Source organism: Centropristis striata, chromosome 21, assembly GCF_030273125.1.
Source record: "Centropristis striata isolate RG_2023a ecotype Rhode Island chromosome 21, C.striata_1.0, whole genome shotgun sequence".
NCBI classification, from domain to species: Eukaryota; Metazoa; Chordata; class Actinopteri; order Perciformes; family Serranidae; genus Centropristis; species Centropristis striata.
Window position 1 is genome coordinate 1,652,357 of NC_081537.1, and position 15,122 is coordinate 1,667,478.

The window sequence follows — 15,122 nt, forward strand, 5'->3', positions numbered from 1 at the left end:
TTTGGATATAATGGATATAATGATCTGCAGTAATAATAAAAAAATATATATTCAAACAAAGGTGTTTATATGTTGTGCATCAAAGGGTTAAAAGATTGTACAATTAATTATTTATTAGCTGGAAAAGCTCATGGAGAGAAAAATCTTGTTTCAGCTTCAGAGTTGCTGCTTTTGTCTTTAGAGCTGCAATTAACGTCCATTAATCTGGTGATTATTTTCTCCAATAATGGATCAGTTGTTTGGTCTATAAACTGTCAAACATATTGATCACACTGATTCATAAAACCAAGATGAAAACCTCAAATATTTACTGTCATAGAGGAGTGAAGAAACAAGAAAACAATCACGTTTAAGAAGCTGTAATCAGAGAACTTTGACTTTTTTCCCTCAAATCAATTGTGAAAATATTTGGTAGATAATTTTTTAGATGACAACTAACTGGGAGTTGGACAACTGGCCAGACAAAGCAACTTGAAGACGTCACCTTGTATTCTTGGAAATAGTAATGGGATTTTTTTTCTATTTGTTGATTTATTATAACATATATATAATATATATATATATATATATATATATATATATATATATATATATATATATATATATATATAAAACATTAGAAGGTCTAGATTTGATACCGTTTACGTTTTACTGCAGGATGTGTGGACACTGAGAGATAATGCTGCTGTTCTGTGAATGCGTGTGTGTGTGTGTGTGTGTGTGTGTCGGTGTGTGTCGGTGTGTGTGTGTGTGTGTGTGTTGGTGTGTCGGTGTGGAGAGTGAAACCACATGTTGAATGGGAGGGCGAGCTGGGCCGTGTGAAGATCTGGTCCTGAGGCCAAAGGGAGGGAGTGTGTGTGTGTGTGTGTGTGTGTGTGTGTTCTTGTTCTTCTGACATAGTGAGGACCAGGACACGTTTTTAACCAACAGAGTGAGGACATTTTTGCAAAGTGAGGACATTTCGGCCGGTCCTCACTTCTTTAAAGGCTTTTTTTAAATTTGTTTTAAGGGTTAAAGGTTACATGATAATGATAATTAACTGAAACTGTATTGTGTGGTTACAAAATTAACTAAAATTATAGTGAAAATGTCCTTCGTTTTCATCTTTGTCAACTTTTTTCATACATAATGAAGATGGATCAGACAAAGGAAATAAAGGCAAAATTTACTGTGACCTCTTTTAATCTCCCACCCAACAAATACCCCATTACAAAACACTACAACTAATAAAAACTAAACTAAAACTAGCAAACTCACTATAAAAACTCATTAAAACGAACTGGAATTGAAAACAAAAATTCACAACAAAATTGAAACTAAAACTAATGAAAAATCCAAAACTATTATAACCTTGGTAGGGAATTCACTGTTACAATGAGGGTCCTCACAAAGATAGAAGGACAAGAATGTGTGTGTGTGTGTGTGTGGGTGTTGTAGAGGGCTGCAGCAGGTCACATTTTTCCAGCGTTGGGACCCCACAGCTCTCCAGCTCCCAACTAAGAGACTTTTATTCTGACATCCGGTCTGTGGATGCAGCCAACTCCCTCCTCCTTCCTCCCTCCTTCCTCCCTTCTTCCTCCCTCCTCATCCTCTGCTTCATCCTGCAATGTGTCCATACGTTGGACATTGATGAGGAATCCAATAGGGACTCCTCACTTTTCATACACTGCAAAAAAAGAAAAGTTGGGTGAACTCAAAATTTCAAGGCAACAAACTTCGATAAAATTTTAAGTTGGACAATTAAACTAAATATCTTAAGTTTTGTTTTTGAGTTTGCTCAACTCTGAATTCAGATTTTTGTCAACTCAACTGTAAGTTGTACTAACTTATAATTTTACATTGTAATAACTTTTAATCCTTACTTCTGCTAACTTCTGCAATGTGCTGAATTGGCACGATTGTAACGCTGCTATGAAATGTCAGCTAATGTTGCGACCACAATTTTGAGTTAGCATTGATACGCTAATGGCTACTCTTGTAGCTGTAACAAGCAGAGCCACTAGCATCAGTTAGCCGCTAGCATCAGTTAGCCGCTAGCATCAGTTAGCCGCTAGCATCAGTTAGCCGCTAGCTTTCGCTAATGACCAAATTTCACCGCTTTCCCGCATTTCACAACAAAGAAATAAGATATATAATAATGATAAATAATTTATTTTATTCATTTATTTTAATTTTATTTTTCAGTTTCCCCCCCTGAGGGGTTGCCACCTTATTGTGGTCGGGGGGTTTGCGCGACTCAGTGACCTTAACCCTCTGGGGTCTCTGATGGTGGCGTCCTGATCAGATCATGTGACGTTTAAGAAAAAAACGAGGTCACATGGAGCGCTGCTATCAACTTCACTCCAAAGTTCAGACTTGAAACTTTCTCCCAGTTTTTGTTTGACATTCCTAGCTCATGTAAAACCAAAGATATGATTTTTTAATTTGATAGTACAGAAATATTTGAGCGTTGGTGGAGCTCTCTGTGTCATTTCACACATAGTTTGTTTTGAAGAGTTGCAGCTAACAAGGAAAAAAGCCTATAAACATACATGTTTTTTACATAGTTTTATTATATTTCAATTTTTACCATTCATTTACCGTTCACTGAGCATATTTGTGGTTTTTATTGTAGTACATAGTATAATTTTTCATCTCAGATTTCTTTATTTTTGGGCTCAATATGTTGATAAAGAAGGTTAAAGTGAGAAAATAATACCAAATATGGGTATAGTAAACATTTTTTATGTGGTGCATGAAGGGCAAAATCAAAAGTATTAAAAAACGGCCAAAATAGGCAAAAGACCCCAGAGGGTTAAGAGCTGAAGACCAGCAGGAGCTTAGTCTTAGCGGTAACATAGCAACCGCTATGTTATCGCTTTTATGCACACATTCGTAGTGTATTGTGTATTATGCTTATGTTGCCGAGGTTTTTTTCATTATTTTTTCCTCCTTTCCTCTCCTCATGTTGTGCTGTATTTCTATTCTTTCATCTCTGTCTCCCTGTCCTGTCCACCTCTGTTATATTATATGTGTGTTTTATACATTTGGACGGGTTGATGGCTAATTTTGTTGTCCTAGTACTTGTTACTCTGTGCAGTGACAATAAAGTCTTCTGATTGATTCAGGGGGGCTGTGAAGCTTAGAGTTGGAAGAAGAAGAGCAGTAAATCAAGTGAAATGTTCTTTTCTCCGTCTTATTATTTTGTGAATGTGCTCATTGTTGGCTTCGATATGAATTCTAAAAAGACAGAAAGGCTTTCCTCTCCAGGCTTCCAGAAAGCATCTCAGCAGTAAAATCACAGGGCTTAATTGCGAAGTTGGGGATTGAGAGACATGTAATCTTAGCACAAATAATCTTCCTGGTGAATCAGATTGCTTTGTTTACACTGAGTTCCAGTCGGACTCACAAACAGCTCACAGAAACTCTGAGGCGGGCCAAGACAGCTTGCCTCAATTTATCTCAGCTCTGCTTCACTGGCTGAGCCAAAGTATCAATTTTGGAAGACACTTTCTTTATATGTGTAAATTGATCGAGTCAAATGTTACATAAACAGTAGATATGCACCAATTATATGATCTACAATGACCCTCGGTGCAGGTTTAAGGATTCTTGTGAGGTTATTTTCTGCTAATTCATGTTAGCATCAACTGATGGTAGTGTTGGCAAAAAACAAAAAACACTTCTTGTGGTCCTTTAGGTGTTTTTTTAGGTGGTTCTATGGGTCCTTTAGGTGGTTTTTTAGGTGGTTCTATGGGTCCTTTAGGTGTTTTTTAGGTGGTTCTATGGGTCCTTTAGGTGTTTTTTTTAGGTGGTTCTATGGGTCCTTTAGGTGTTTTTTAGGTGGTTCTATGGGTCCTTTAGGTGTTTTTTAGGTGGTTCTATGGGTCCTTTAGGTGTTTTTTAGGTGGTTCTGTGGGTCCTTTAGGGTTTTTTTTAGGTGGTTCTATGGGTCCTTTAGGTGTTTTTTTAGGTGGTTCTATGGGTCCTTTAGGCGTTTTTTTAGGTGGTTCTACGGGTCCTTTAGGTGTTTTTTTAGGTGGTTCTATGGGTCCTTTAGGTGTTTTTTTAGGTGGTTCTATGGGTCCTTTAGGTGGTTCTTTAGGTGGTTCTTGTGGTCCTTAGCATCAACTGGAGCATTAACTGATGTTAGTTTTGGCAAAACACAAAAACTACTAAACTGCTAAACCTCTTTTTTTTTTTATCTATATAACATTATATATAACTTTATTGCCACGTTGCCGTGGATACGCATTGTTCTGCTTCTCTCCTGGTGACGGCTCGCCTTGTTAGTGACCTGTCAATCAAAGGTAGCCCCGCCCCAAATCATACGATTCTTTATCTTCTATTTTCTTCTAAATGGGGCCATTATTTACACTATTAACATCAGATTGTCTTGAAGAAGATGTTTTACTAGTGATTGAGACCATAGTGTTGTCCTGAAAAACATTTCTGAGATAATAAATCAAGTGACAAGTTTTATCATTTTGCATTGAAATGAATGGACCAAAATGCTTCTGCAGCCACCGTCAGCTCTCCCTGCTGGACTTTTTGGTAGAATGCAGCTTAAGGCACTTCCTGGTTTGTCTCCCTGCTCAGACCAGGAGGTTGCCGCCTTGTCTAATGCAAGCAACCTGTTCCTTTGCGTGACCCTTGACCTGCATCTGTTTTCCAGGAATTCAAGAATGTGGACGGGGAGGAGTACCATGCAGATATGTCCACCTTGGCCTCGCCGACCTCCCAGGGCAGCCCGGATGTCTACATCCTGCCGCTCACCGAGGTGTCCCTGCCGGTCGCCAAGCAACCTGCTCGATCAGGTGAGTTCAAGTCCTCACTTCTGTTTAGTGATGGGACAACGAAGCCTCGTGAAGCGTTTCCTTTATTTTTTGACCCCACTAGATGGCGGTCTTGGCTTAAAACATTGTGTGTTTGCTTGCTTTATAGAATAAATACAGTTTTGGGAATTACATGTCGTCCTTTTAATGTTCTACACATAAGAGTGATATACCGACCTCTTCTATGAAAAGAACTCCAAATTCCATCACAATTACTAATATCAATGGTGATTGAGTGTGTTTTCAGCCCTTTGTTGAACAAAGAGCGCCATTTCTTGGGCTCCGTAAATAAAGGAAATGCTTCATGAAGCTTCGTTGTCCCAACACTACTTCCGTTCATATTGTCGTCCCGTTGATCGTGCAACATTTGGCCTCTCTAGTTTTGTTTGATTGTTTATAAAGCATAAGATATAAATCTACAAGTTTGAGACTTCTTTTGGGACTTTCATCGTATTATTTTGTGCCAGTTTGATGAAACACACCCAAATGTCTGATTTGATTAACTTTTGAACCCCACTCAAATTTGACCAAAGTTCAAAAGACAGACTGTTGGAGACAGTTTTGGAAATAAAATAAGATGGAGTCATAAAAAAATAACTGTAATACAGGGAAATTTAAAGTTAAACTCAAGTGTTAAAGTGGTTAAACTAAGACTGCCACTTCCATTATTCCAGCCACTCATTAACTCTTTGAAATCCCCACACAACACTTAAGAAGATTTACTCTTCTCCCTGTTGTAATAAGGGATGAAAAATAAAATGAATGGGCGGTCAAAGTATAATATCCAATCATGAGATCATTTGTAACGCTTTGTAATTTACTTCTTTAGTCACTCGCTGATGCAAACCTTGCAATATCTCTGTAAAAGAGCCAGAGTCTTACACATGCACGCACATTTAAAGGGTGTGAGAGTAAAATCAAAAGTAAAAGAGTAAAATCAAAGTGTGTTTTAGTCTTTTTGGTCATTTATTGTCCTTTTTTTGTCATTTTGTGTCTTTTTTTTTGGTCATTTTGTGTCTTTTTTTGTCATTTTGTAGTTTTTTTTGTCATTTTGTGTTATTTTTTTGGTCATTTTGTGTCTTTTTTTGGGTCATTTTGTGTCTTTTTTTGTCATTTTGTAGTTTTTTTTGTCATTTTGTGTCTTTTTTGGTCATTTTGTGTCTTTTTTGGTCATTATGTGTCTTTTTTAGTCATTTTGTATAAAGCATAAGATATAAATTACCACCCAATTCTGTGCTAACTTTCTCATAACCACAAGTTTGAGACTTCTTTTGGGAATTTCATCGTGTTATTTTATGCCTATTTTATTTACTCTTCTCCCTGTTGTAATAAGGGATGAAAAATAAAATGAATGGGCGGTCAAAGTATAATATCCAATCATGAGATCATTTGTAACGTTTTGTAATTTACTTCTTTAGTCACTCGCTGATGCAAACCTTGCAATATCTCTGTAAAAGAGCCAGAGTCTTACACATGCACGCACATTTCCAGGGTGTGAGAGTAAAAATCAGAGTGAAGAGAGCTGTTAGTCAAAGTTTGTCCCCGGAGTGAACACCGCCCTGACGCTGGCCTCGGTCAGCTGGGCCTCCACCTATCCCACAATCCCTCACTGCAGCTCCCCGAGGAATGAACTCTGTGCTCTTTAACTCTCTCCCACAAACATCTGCCTGTTGCGTAACAGCGTCCAGGCGGCCAGCCTACACTGCTGCTTGGTGGAATGTCAAGCATGCGAGAAGCACAAAACCCCAGTGAGAGTTTTCCTCTTTCACTCTGTCGCCGTCTTTCTCTTTCTGCTGGGACGTGACACTGGTCCTCGTTGTGTGGTAATGGGCCGATAATGCTGCCTGATAAACTTCTGACACTCTGGAGAGATCTAATGGATCATGCCCACTCAGTTAACTCAGCCATCAGTCTGCATCTAACCTCAAGAAAGGGAATGATGGATGACTGCTTGGTGTTTTACATTCACACGGTTTGACCCTCTCTTGTAAACCTCTTCTACTCCACCCCTCCTTTTTTAAAATTTATTTTCACATAGAGGTGATGAACATCCTCTGATCACTGGGAACCAGGGGCCGGATTCACTAAAGTGTTCTTAAGATACGACAATTCTTAAGAAAAAAAATATGTTATCCCTCTATGGTACACATTATGATGCCAGTTAGGAAACGGAGTTTTTAGGATTTTTTTTTTGTCTGAAAATAGACTAAATAAAAATAATCTGAAGAAATGTTATAATTCTTTTTTTTTCTTCAAAGTTTTTGGGTTTGTTGTCCATCGGCAACATAGTACCATAATGGTGCACAAGTTAAATTAATTTCAACAGGAAACATTATACCATTGAACCAACAACCCATTGAAATGAATGTCTTGAACAGTCTAAGTGTACTAAACTATCAAAAATGAAGGATTACTCACCTATCAGTAGGAATATATTTGTTTCCAGATTGTAAAGGGCCAGGAAAATTAAGTTTTGAGTGATTTTTTGTGGTGCAAACTGGCAAAGCTGTTTCCTTTGGAAAAGTCTGCAAAATAGTGTTTCAATATGGCCTCCTGGAGATCATGTGGCAAATTAAAGCATTGCTATTGGTTCCCTATACTCTTCCCTCTTTTTTAAAGTATTGCATCACTCAAAAACATGACTTGTAGAAATTTAACAGGCCAAAAATGGGTATGTTGCTTGAGGGCAACACCGTACCGTAGAGGGTTAAGATAAGATGTTCCTAAGAATGTTCTTAAATGCTATTCACCATTTTTTTCTTAAGAATTTTCATATGTCTTAGGAACTTCTTAGTTTTCTCACTTAGGATGTTCTTAGATTTTTAACTTAACATCACTAGATCATTAAGTAGTATCAAATACAACAACTGCCTCTGTGATTTACTAAGAGTACATTGTAGTGTAATCTAGGAATAGGCCAGAATAACAAGAAAACTAACACATTGTCTAGGGCTTAACTAAATATTAAAGAAATCAAATAAATGTCATATTTGTCCTATGATTGTATATGTGTGACTGCATTGACGGTTGTTGTTGTTGTTGTTGTTTTTGTTTTGTTGATGATCTCGGAGAATGGACAATTTGATTTAATGTTTAGACTCCAGGAAGAATAGCTATGCTAATGTGCTGGTGCTAATGGAGATCCAATAAATAAATACTACTTTGTTCAAGTAAATACAAATCAATACTTTTATTTTCACTGTAGCTGTTTTCAGACTGCTGAGGGCTTCTGTTGTGAAGAAATATGAGAAGAAATCTAAGAACTTTGTTTTCAAGAATCTAATTTGTTCTCAAGTTCTATCTTTGGAAAAAAAAAATAAGAAGAAAGTTTAAAAAAAAAAGAAAGAAAAAATAAGAATTTCTTCATGAATACCAAATCTTCTTAAATTTGGTCTTATCCTTGTCCATCCATCCATCCATCCATCCATCCATCCATCCATCCATCCATCCATCATCCATCCGTCCATCCATCCATCCATCCATCCATCCATCCATCCATCCATCATCCATCCATCCATCCATCCATCTATCCATCTATCTATCTATCTATCTATCTATCTATCATTCATCCGTCCATCCATCCATCATCCATCCATCCATCCATCATCCATCCATCCATCATTCATTCATTCATTCATCCATCCATCCATCATTCATCCATCCATCCATCCATCATTCATTCATCCATCTATCCATCCATCCATCCATCCATCCATCCATCCATCCATCATTCATCCATCCATCCATCCATCATCCATCCATCATCCATCCATCCATCCATCCATCCATCCATCCATCCATCCATCCATCATTCATTCATTCATTCATTCATTCATTCATTCATTCATTCATCCATCCATCCATCCATCATCCATCCACCCATCCATCATCCATCCATCCATCCGTCCATCATCCATCCATCCATCCAACCATCCATTCATTCATCCATCCATCCATCCATCCGTCTATCCATCCATCCATCCATCCATCCAAAATGTAACCATTATTCACTCCCTCCCTCCTTACTGAAATTAGGACATCTAGACCTCGTAGAACAAGAAATAGAAAAACTTGTGGTTGTCAGACTTTCAGAGTGTTTTTAAAAACCAAATATATCTGCATGACTTCAAACCTCTTGGTTATGAATCTTGAAATACTTTTAGTGTTATCTTTTGTGATTTAACTCAAGTAAACTGGCCCTTTAACATATGCTTTTTTTCTTGTGTGGATAACAGAAACCACATGTTAGAATAGTGGCAGAGGTCAGGGATTCATAACTGCACCTTCAGGACTGCCTCGCCCACTGACATCATGAAGGAAATAGGTTTTTGTTTTAATGGAAAATGGATCCATTATAATCTACTGTAGCTTTTCCCTTTTTAAAATGTATTTACCCTTGATCTAACAAAGACGCATTGAGAATAAAATACTCTTTTTCTAAAGAGTATAGACTATAACTTTCCATAGTTTTTGCATTTGTAGATAAGAGGCTATCAATCCAAAAACAGCCTTATAAATAAGAACATATCAATGTTTAAGACTAGGCAGACCCTCCAACCAGATCATACAGAGAACAGTTATGAGCAAAAGCTTTGACATTAAACATTTCCTCTCTTGTAGCCTATTCTCTTAGTATTTTCTTATATTTGTTGGCTTATATTTGGTCTTCTTTTCCTTTAAGGAAAGTGGTAGTTCAAGTTTATTTGTATAGCCCCACTTCATATAAATGCAGTTGAAAGTGCTTCACGAGGTGATAAAATATTAAAACTAAAAGCTAAACTCACAGCTACTGAATGAAAGGAAGTACAGATGAATGGAGAAAAGCACAAAAATAACAGAGATGAAGAAAATAAATACATAGGAACAGCAGTTATTAAGACAACAAAAATATTGTATGAGTAAAAACTCCCAGTAGCTGTGATGTCCATGTAGTGTTGGGACAATGAAGCATCGTGAAGCATTTCCTTTATTTTTTGACCCCACTAGATGGCGCTCTTGGCTTAAATCATTGTGTGTTTGCTTGCTTTATTTTGCTTTTTAGAATAAATACCGTTTTGGGAATTACATGCAGTCCTTTTAATGTTCTACACATATGAGTGATATACCGACCTCTTCTATGAAAAGAACTCCAAATTCCTTCACGATTAATAAATATTAGTGTTGGGACAACGAAGCCTCGTGAAGCATTTCCTTTATTTTTTGACCCCACTAGATGGCGGTCTTGGCTTTAAACATTGTGTGTTTGCTTGCTTTATTTTGCTTTTTAGAAAAAAAATATATCTTTTTGGGAATTACATGCCGTCCTTTTAATTGTTCTACACATATGAGTGATATGCCGACCTCTTCTATGAAAAGAACTCCAAATTCCTTCACGATTACTAAATATTAGTGTTGGGACAACGACGCCTCGTGAAGCATTTCCTTTATTTTTTGACCCCACTAGATGGCGGTCTTGGCTTAAAACATCGTGTGTTTGCTTGCTTTATTTTGCTTTTTAGAATAAATACCTTTTTGGGAATTACATGCAGTCCTTTTAATTTTTCTACACATGAGTGAAATACCGAGATCTTCTATGAAAAGAACTCCAAATTCCTCCACAACTACTAAATATTAGTGTTGGGACAATGAAGCCTCATGAATCATTTTCTTTATTTTTTGGCCCCACTGGCGGTCTTGCCTTAAAACATTGTGTGTTTGCTTGCTTTATTTCCCTTTTTGGGAATTTCATGCCGTCCTTTTAATTGTTCTACACATATGAGTGATATACCAACCTCTTCTATGAAAAGAACTCCAAATTCTGTCACAATTACTAAATATTAGTGTTGGGACAATGAAGCCTGATGATGGAGGTCTTGGCTTTAAAAAAAGTCTTCATCAATGGTGATTGAGTGTGTTTTCAGCCCTTTGTTGAACAAAGAGCGCCATCTCTTGGGCTCCGTAAATAAAGAAAATGCTTCATGAAGCTTCGTTGTCCCAATACTATGAGCAAAGTCTGGCTTTTTTCAGCCAATGTTCCCATCTCCTCTGTCTTCCTGCTGTGCTCTGGAGCTCTGGAGGACTTTGTGGATAGGTGGAGTTCCCATTGGGACACTAGTTCTGTCAGAGTTTGGCTCCGTCCATGGACCGGTCGGTCCTCAGGACCCGCCCTGATGCAGCTGTTCTCTGCTGCAGGCTGCACTGCAAAAAAAAAAAAATGGAGCTCACACCCACTCAGAGGACATGAGAACAGCTCCACACACACACATGCATTCTTCTAGCATCACACAATCACTCACATACATCGACATCTCATTCCTCAGCATGCTGCTGCTTCTAATCGACTTACACAACAAGAATAAGTGGATTTAAACGTCCGAGGACAGCTCAGTACCTCAGTAGAGGCCGGACCAGTACTGTGCACTGGACTGGAAGAGCGTAATGGGAATTCCATTTGCCTCTGAGTGATTTAGCCGCTGTTCATTTCCCTGAAGACTTCTGGCTATTATAGCGATTAAGCTCGACGCATTCTTCAGAGATAGATGAAGCACACAGCTTAGAAAAGAACCGGCACAAACTAGCAAGAGTAGTTTTTATTTTTTCCAGTCGACTTTTAATTCAGAAGGCCCCATTTATTTATTTCAGAGGAATTTTATTTCTTAATTTCATATTTATTTATTTATTTCAGTGGCCTTCCATATTTTTGGGGGGCTTTTACTTTTAAAACCCCTGTTCAGTTTCATTAAGTTATGGCTTATCCAGTTTGTGCACACTGCAAAAAAGGTGTTTAGTCTAAAACCAGATCAAACAGTAAATCTGAGGGAAATGATCTTGCTGCATGGACAGATAATTTACCTTGACAAGATTTATTACATTAATATTATTAAATCTAGAAATAAGCATGTTGAACACTTAAAATAAGAAATTAACTCTTAAAACCAGATAAAGTAAAGCTGCCAGCAGTGATGAACTGGCCCGAGCAAAGTGACCTGATGATTATTTGGTTCTTACCAAGATAGAAAAAAAATTTAGATTTATAAGTGTTAGATCATTTATCTTGTATTATCTTCCCCTTTGTTCCATGTGCATCAACTCTTTTTCAGCAAAGGTTCAAACTACCTCGACCAAGTCTAACATGTTTTTACTAAAGTTTTTGAAGAGATTTTTTGGAATTTTGCAGTTTGCATTCAGCATTTCAATGCATTTTTAATGTCATCTTTTGTGTTTAATGTTTTTTGTGTGTTTTTTGTAATATCTTTGTGTTTTTTGTAATTTTGTTGTGTGTTTTTTGTAATTTTTTGTGTTTTTTGCAATTTTTTAAATGTCTTTTTTGTATTTTTTATGTCATTTTATGTGTTTTTTTAAAATGTTTTTTGTTTAAAAAAATTGTGTGTTTTCTGTGTGGTCTAGTGTGTTTTTATGTGTTTTTTTGTAATTTTATTGTGTTTTTTGTGTTTTTCTGTGTTCAAAATGTTGATCCAGTAAGTTAAAATGAAAAAATAATAATCAGCTCATATAGGTGAGGTTGTACTAAAAACAATGACACCAGTGCGGCATGTTGAACACTTTTTAAGTGTTTTATACAGGCAGAATGAAAAAAAGCAGCCAAGAACAGAATAGCCCCAGACTCTAAAGACTTAACATGATGGCGTACATGTGGGTGGGACCCACTGTTGGCTGTGCCATAACTCAGTTCATTCCTATGACATGGAGCAGGTGGATAATGGTCCGAGTGTGTGCAGACTAACTGGTCCTAACTGGTGCCATGCGGCCCCCAGCAGCTGGACAATGGTGGTTATTCTGCAGGGAGCATGAGTGGGTGAAGGAATGACCCGTCAGTGGAAGAGACGGGGCTGTCCAATATGGCGTCCTCACAGTGACGGGACTGTTTGCACCACAAAGATCTGTTTGTCTGCTTCTACAACCAGAATCTAAGTGTCATGGTGGGAGGTGGTGGAGGGGGAGGGGGGGTATAGGGGTTTGTTGCCGTCAGTCCCGTTTCGTTTGACTGATCCGGGACGGGACGGTCGGGCGTGTCCACCAGGCTGTCCAAGCTGGACGGATTCAGGTCATCTGGGGACCTGACAGAGACGCTTCAGGAGTTGTGAGGACATTCAGACAGATTGGAGCCAGAGAATCAGACTGAGAGTGGAGTTATATGTGTTTCCTGGTGGAACATGTTGGGATCCTTCTTCACTGTAGAGACGTTAATAACTATTGATTGGACAGATGATGGTTCTACTGTTACTACTTACGGATCTGGATATGGTGCGTTAAATGTCATGACTTATTCTATCTTATTTTAATTATTCGTCATGAGTCATCTCCATATAATTCGGCTTTTCGGAAATGTTTCTGTTCTGTTTGATCTCTTCAACAGCTTAAATGTGATGAAATAATCCGTCTCAATATCATATATTGGAATTAATGAACTCAACACTTTAAAAAAAATATATAAATCCATATTTTAAGTTCATCCATTTCATGTAAGAGTTATGTACACTACAGGACAAAAGTTTGGAAGCAAGATCAGATTTGTACAAATAAAAACTATAGTTTCATTGCTATAAAGGTGATTATTATATAAAGAGTCACTTATTAGAACACACGTTGACTCTAATTATGAGGTCTTTGGGTTTTTATTGCTTAGACTTTGTGTTTCCTTCTTTCCTTAATGTATAAATCTGAACTCTTGGTTCTTTTGTCAGAGATATGAACACAGTTGAGATTTATTGGGATTTTTGGATCCAAACTCTCAAAAGACAAAGAGATAAAGTGAATAATGTAAACTGGGATTTGTTTTTTAAAACTTTTGAACCGAAGTTGTGACTCTTCCTAATCTTATCAACTCTAAAACTTATTTTCTTTTGGTAACATTTATTCACCAATGGTCTGATAACATCAATGTTATCCAGAAATCCAAAGAATACATATTGGTTTTTAACAAAGACATTGAGAACACAACATTTAAGTTGCTTCATAACTTTTGGCCTCTAGTCTATCTATAACTTAGTCTGCAAGTTATTTTCTGCAACAAACATCACGTATAACGTATTAGTTCCCCTCCATTGTTCCAGTATTATGAATATGAATAATATTTGAGGTCAACATGATGGCGTACATGTTTTCTCAGAATGATTTCTTACTTGAGTGAAACAGTTTAATGAAACTAGTTTCATTTATATTTTTTTTTTCTAGTTTGACAAAAGGCAACACGTCTTTTTATTCAACCATCTAATAAAAACATTGATAACTATAATAAACGCTGGCCTCCACTTTCTCCACAGAAAGGAATTGCATCTAATAAAATGTAATTAATGAATTAATCCACATATACATACAAATATAATTATGCTATGAAATAAGTAAATATGATTAGGAACTAAATCCATTTGAAGCAAATCCTGATATAAATAAATTAAGCAAGACTAGTTTTTATTTTTTCCAGTCGACTTTTAATTCAGAAGGCCCAATTTATTAATTTCAGGGGAATTTTATTTCATAATTCCACATTTTTTTAAAGTTTCATTAAGTTATTGCTTATCCAGTTTGTGCTAACTGGTAGAGATGATCCAGACTGTGATGGTGGAGAATTATCTAACATCTTCTCCTCTCTCTTCTTTCTCTCCAGTCCAACTCCTGAAGTCCACTGATCTGAGCCGCCACAGTCTGCTGTACCTGAAAGAGATCGGCCATGGCTGGTTCGGGAAGGTAAGTCCACTTCCATGTGGAGGAGCTCCGCTAAAAGGGGGCGGGGCCTCTTCTAAAAGGGGGCGGAGCTCTTCTAAAAGGCGTCCGATCAGAAACAGTGCAATGCAGCAACACGTCCTACGTAAATAATGATATTTAGAAAAACAAATGCACACCTTCATACCATACGCAAGCCACATACGAAATCTGAGGTCAGTCTGACTAACGGTAACACACAGACGCTTCTTGATTTATAGATGGATGGATGGATGGGTGGATGGATGGATGGATGGATATATAGATGGATGGATGAATGGATGGATATATAGATGGATGGATGGATGGATGGATATATAGGTGGATGGATGGAGGATATATAGATGGATGGATGGATGGATGGATGGATGGATATATAGATGGATGGATGGATGGATGGATATATAGATTGATGGATGGATGGATGGATGGATGTATATATAGGTGGATGGATGGATGGATGGATATATAGATGGATGGATGGATGGATGGATGGATGTATATATAGGTGGATGGATGGATGGATGGATGGATATATAGATGGATGGATGGATATATAGATGGATGGATTGATGGATGGATGGATGGATATATGGATATATTGAT

At 37.4% G+C, this 15,122-nt stretch overlaps 1 protein-coding gene across 1 annotated transcript in view; it reads left to right on the forward strand.

The window, feature by feature from the left end:
• aatkb (apoptosis-associated tyrosine kinase b) overlaps window positions 1-15,122 on the forward strand; it is a 48,066-nt gene that overhangs the window by 11,457 nt on the left and 21,487 nt on the right. The window contains exons 3-4 of the mRNA XM_059325115.1: window positions 4,655-4,796; window positions 14,422-14,501. Coding sequence (XP_059181098.1) covers window positions 4,655-4,796; window positions 14,422-14,501 — 222 coding nt within the window. The remainder of the gene's footprint in view (window positions 1-4,654; window positions 4,797-14,421; window positions 14,502-15,122) is intronic.